The sequence below is a fragment of the Echinococcus granulosus genome (assembly GCF_000524195.1).
Source record: "Echinococcus granulosus chromosome Unknown EG_S00006, whole genome shotgun sequence".
Taxonomy (NCBI): domain Eukaryota; kingdom Metazoa; phylum Platyhelminthes; class Cestoda; order Cyclophyllidea; family Taeniidae; genus Echinococcus; species Echinococcus granulosus.
In genome coordinates this window covers 348,675-354,036 of record NW_020170386.1, presented here as the reverse complement: position 1 = coordinate 354,036, position 5,362 = coordinate 348,675, and the positions used below count along the sequence as shown (strand labels likewise).

Here is a 5,362-nt window from a genome sequence, read left to right as displayed (position 1 = left end):
TCGGCTGCAGTGATGCTCGCGTATTATGAAAGACCATTCCCTCAAGCCATGGTAAATGGATGGGCCTATACGTCGTTGCATTTTCAAAAACATCAGATACCATTTGCACTAAATTTAGTGGCAATGGTAATCCAAAAGCAAATCGACTGACAAAGGAACGTTAGAAAGGCAATCAACTTATGGAATTAGCACCAAAATTCTAATTAATTCTGACGTGATATCGGAGGCGCGCCCAATCATACATTTCGCATTATACACCTGCATGGGGATATTTCTACCCCTATGCGATGTTTATAGTTTGTCTTAAAAATTTTGCCGGCCTCAAATGATTTTACCTAGTTACTGTACTTTTAAAATGAAAAGTGAGAAAAGGTAATCCAAGCGAGTTTAATCAATGCCTGATTCATCTACTTTTCGCGAATTCATTTTATTGCACCACACTTGGGAAAAATTTGTCTTCACGTGCACCCGTTCATTTCTCCTCAGTCATTCAATTAACTACTTATTAAGGCTTAATTTTACAATACATTATTTCTATCCTTAATTTAATAGGTCTCATCGAAAACTAATGACCATACCCAAATGAGATGTAGTGAGTATGCTGATCATACTCAGAAAGATACTTTTACTAGCTAAGGCACTCTTGAATATAGGTGTAAACTAACATTTGGTGTCGCGTAATAGCGTTTTTAAGATGTCAACTGGCTCGATCTCCCATTTGCTCCCTAAAAGGCCCGATGTGATGCTGCCGTCTAAACTACTACACCTTCACCGAAATCACAATTCAGTTGTAAAGCAGGCTCTATGTTCTTAAATAGATTGCTTAAAGCATGGCACACAAATGAACACTCACTCATTAACTACGATAGTAGATGATATATTTGAACTTTGTTACTTATCGATAAACAGTTGTTGAAATGACCCAGTACTCTTCTTGATTGACTGAAAAAGAATTCTATGATGTCGTTTGTAAATCAAACTGAAGTGGTTACATCAAATTATTACCGGCAGGAGAAGCAGGTAGTCCAAACGTTATAGTCTTATGGTTCTTTGTAATGTCGTGTTGAGGTCATTAATAGAGCTGGATTCCCAGGTAAATTAGTATGTCAGTCCTGGTTAAACTCCAATATCATAGCAAAGTTTAGGGCACAATTTTAAGAAGGGTCAAAACGGAATTTTCCTACTTAATATAAAGGAGATTTGTCGTGAACTTTTTATTACAATGGCGCCGACTTCGAACATTTGCAACTAATGAATGAACTGCCTTCACCACACGTTGTTTCGGGGAGAATCAAGCACTTTTCCTCATCAAACCATTCTTAATTGACAAACTCGCTAGTTGGGACGACGTCTGCTAATCTCCCAAGCACAGACCTAGGATTGGTCGACGGAATAGCAACATGAACCACTCCTACCAGCCAATCATGAACTTCTCATCACGGCCACCTACCACTGTCAATGCTACCTACGGATATAAAAGGTGTTGTTATCGAACTTATAATGGTCTGACGAAGAAAAGCATAAGTCATAAATGAACTAGTATTTTTCGGCTACATTAAATGTACTCAGTATATCACATAATTTGAAAATAACCGGTAATTACCATAAAAAGAAGCATTATTAGAATGATGTAAATGGACAGGTATGTGCTGATACGAATACCCGCATGACTTATAACCTTTTTGTAAAATAAATCTGATTTTCGAGGAGATCTCCGGGATTAAGTGAAGTATTTATTGTTGAAAATTGGGCTAGAAGAGGAGTAATATGCAAACATTCGTACTTTGCCGCCTTCACTCGCTCAGTGGGTGGAATTTACCAAGTTCCTCTCCTGTTATACACTTAATGTAGCTGTTTGTTGTTTACTTCAAGAGGAATCTATTACAGCTGTACAACAATTAGTTGTGAAAGCTGTTCAACCAAAATAAACAAAGCAATGATACAGACGATCATGCGACCTAAAGAACTCGATTATCCCACGACCTTGCAAGCTTAAAATGTCCAATTTTTGTTATCAATAAATTCCCCTCAACTTTCCAAACCCTTGACTTCGCTTCTATCTGGATATATGATCCGAATTAAAAATTCGGTCATGAATGTTGTCACTATAAGTGTAATGTGGGAGTAACTATGATTTTGGTTGATAAACAGTTTATTCAACTCCAATTTGGCGAAATGGTTGACAGGCGATGCTTTAGAAAAGTGTTTCAGTGTTTCAAGGGAGTAAAGGTAGAAAATAGGGATAAAATGCAATCACACCAAATGGAAACTGTTGGAGATGGAGAATAAGGCGAGACGAATGCATTTTCAACCTGCTCTGGGAGCCGCCAATTCAGAAGTCACCGGTAAGTGTTTTCCAAAAAAAGTATCCCATTCTAAAGGGCTGCTACACAACCACATTCGTATGTGCTGTAGCCGAGAGGCAGAAATGCTCATCGCTATACAGTTACAGTTTAGTAAAAACACTAGCGTAATAGAAAAACAAACACTTCTTATAGTTTTAAGGCGAAACATAATCTCCCTGAATGCATAGTTCTGGCGATGTACACATCCATTTGTTGCCTATACTTACTGGGATCTGATTAATTTAGCTGCAGTTATTTGGTCATATGAGGAGAAGGGAAGAGGAAAGATTTAAGGTAAAAGTAGGTCTCTAGCAATTGTTGTTCAGAGTGCTCTTTCTTATTCCCCATTTCATTAAAGCGAATTTCCTCTCCTTCTTATTCACTTTCAGCTCACCAAGCTCATTATATGAAGCTCATCTATCCCCAGTAGAACTCAAAATCTTTTCAAAAAAGACTAAGAAAAGACGTGAAAAGAACAAGAATTTATAATTAGACACAGGTATGCTTTGTAGGCAAGTGCTGAAATTTCTGCAAGAAATATTAGTTTAGGCTCATTGTGGTAGTGGACAATTTCACATATTTGTCGAATGAAACTTACTGAGGGATCCACAGAGCGCAAGTATTTGGATTTCTGGAATGCTTAAATGCTTTTTAGGGAAATACGGTAATTGAAAGCAACTGTATATGCAATTTACAGTGAAGAATCACATAACCCTTCAAAATACTTTTCCGTTGACACTACTTTCAGTGAAGCGTCAATCCAGTGGAAAAGGACTCTTCTGTCGGATTTGTCACAAATAGCGTTTAATCAGCTGTTTATACTTTTTATTAATACTATACATTTTATGCGCAAGGGAGTGTTGAGACATTCATTCGCCTGAATGTCCACAGTATGCGGAGGTATTGCCTTGGTGTTCAGCACAGTTGTAATCGGTTTCCGAAGTGAGGAGATGTGTAATATCAAAATGGATTTGTGCCTTGATAATACGTGCAAAAGTGGCTATCCTCATATTTTTAATATGTAGTAGAATGAACCATTTATTTTTATGGCTAGCCAACCATTTGATACAGACGGCCAAAGTGAATAGTGTCTGCTTTCCTTAATCATTGCGTGATTTGTCTGAAATCTTTCATCCACCGTGGCACTGGTCCACCACTACCCGAGTGTGGCAACTGATTTAGTTAAAGATGTCAAGTTTGTTACTTTTGCATTAGAATATTTACATCTTACAAATAATATGTGAAAAGTTGTGACATAAAATACAGTTTCATTGCTTATTTTGACAATTCTCCGTTTGTTGCAATTCCGGTGGTAGTATTCTATCGAGATACATATAGGGAGCGCAAACAGCTTCAACATAATTTTTCAGACAAAAGTTAGGATTACAAGCCCCATGATCCTTGCTTCATAAAGCTTCGACGTTTGATAAAGGTTGGAAATAGATGGGGCAAAGTGCATGAAATATCAATTATTCATCATTACAATACGTTTTTATCTACCTCAGAAATCTTACAACCTTTCAGGTGTTTACTGGATAGCAGTGTCAAAGTGCTCTGTCAGGGTGGAAATGATTTATAATACGGGGATGGTAATAGTGGTATAGCAATGATCTCGTGGAAGGTACTGTTTGATGCTGACAGGTACATGATGTCACTTTTGAATTAGATCCTACCAGTGAGCTTACCAAACTTATAGGACCCAATAGTGTTGCTATATTTCCTAAGTTGGGGAAAAAAATTGAGTTCGATGTCCATACGAGCCACTCATATCTAAATATACATTGCGAAAACTTAGTAATTTTTCAGTTTGGCCATCCATTAAATGTGGTCGTATTTTAGACTTAGGACTAATCTCGCTCACAAATTTGGATGGAATTGACATTGGTGCATATTTGATGGAATGAAGTGAACTAGAGACACATGATTTAGTGTCTATGGCATACAGTTCTTGACCGGGGTTATTTCCCATCTCATTTCGGTAGAGAAGAGCATCGACCACTTTTTTTGCAGTTTGTCGAGATAGTCAATCCCTTTACGCCGAGGATGAGCCTGGTACTCTTGGAATTGAAGGTTAAAACTAACCGAGAGTAGTTTTGAAGAGTCTCGCTCGAATGGCAAATGCTTTTCTCTTTTTAGATGCACGCCGATATGATGAAGTGTCACTCTAAATTGAAGATGACAAACAGGCATTTTAGCAATGAAAAGGATCAGGAAACAGGAAATTTTGATAGCTTGCAAACAGTTCTCTGAAAACACCGACTCACTACTATGTGGCACAACCCCGACTCCCAAAGTTTGTGATGCTGTATCGAAACTGAAACTTACGTGAACCTTGAACGCGCATGTAAATAGATTGATGAGGCTTAACAGCAGCTTCCAAACTGACTGATAGTTAATGGCAAGTTTTTATTCCCTATAGTCAGTGTGATACCTGTCGAGGCAAGATGGACAAATCCATTCAGGCACTGTTTCTAGGTCTTTTTTTTCTAAGGTCTCCTGCCCTAGCCATGACACGTGTCGTTAAAGGGCGTACATGCACGCACATACACACACACACACACACGTCCAGGCCGCGAGAGTGCGAACAAGGCAGTGGTCAGGACCAGCGCCGACCACGATTACGATTGTGCAGTGTGTACAAGTTGCCGCTTGATACGGCCATAAGCATTAGCCGTGCATGCGCACGCACACACGCGCACAGATTTGCACGTGCGTACATTGCGGAATGTACGCGTTTTGGCTGCACACATCATCTTACAGCTGGGCCTTGTGGGTGCGTGCGCACGTGCATGTGCGCGTGTGTGGTGGCGCTCACGCACAGATGTAAACGCGGTAATGCAACATGCACTTTGCGAATTATTGATTTGAGCGCGTGTGCGTCCGTTTGTGTGCTATTACATGCATGGGTGGCGGGCTTAAGCGTGCTTGTAGACAAACCGGCCATGTTTGCAAGTGGACAGGGTTAATGGGTTTCGTTTGGGCTTTCCTTTGTTCCCATGTAAATCTCAGTACTGCAA

At 39.4% G+C, this 5,362-nt stretch overlaps 1 protein-coding gene across 1 annotated transcript; it reads left to right on the top strand. All coding sequences in view use genetic code 11, as the record gives it.

Annotated features, from left to right (window-relative positions):
- Positions 1 to 2,278: 2,278 nt before the first annotated feature.
- On the top strand, positions 2,279 to 4,420 carry EGR_01533 (hypothetical protein; the record flags this gene model as incomplete). The annotated part of the gene is made up of 2 exons (XM_024490782.1): positions 2,279 to 2,345; positions 4,356 to 4,420. The coding sequence occupies 2 exons, from the start codon at positions 2,279 to 2,281 to the stop codon at positions 4,418 to 4,420; spliced, it is 132 nt and encodes a 43-aa protein (XP_024354647.1).
- Positions 4,421 to 5,362: the final 942 nt, after the last annotated feature.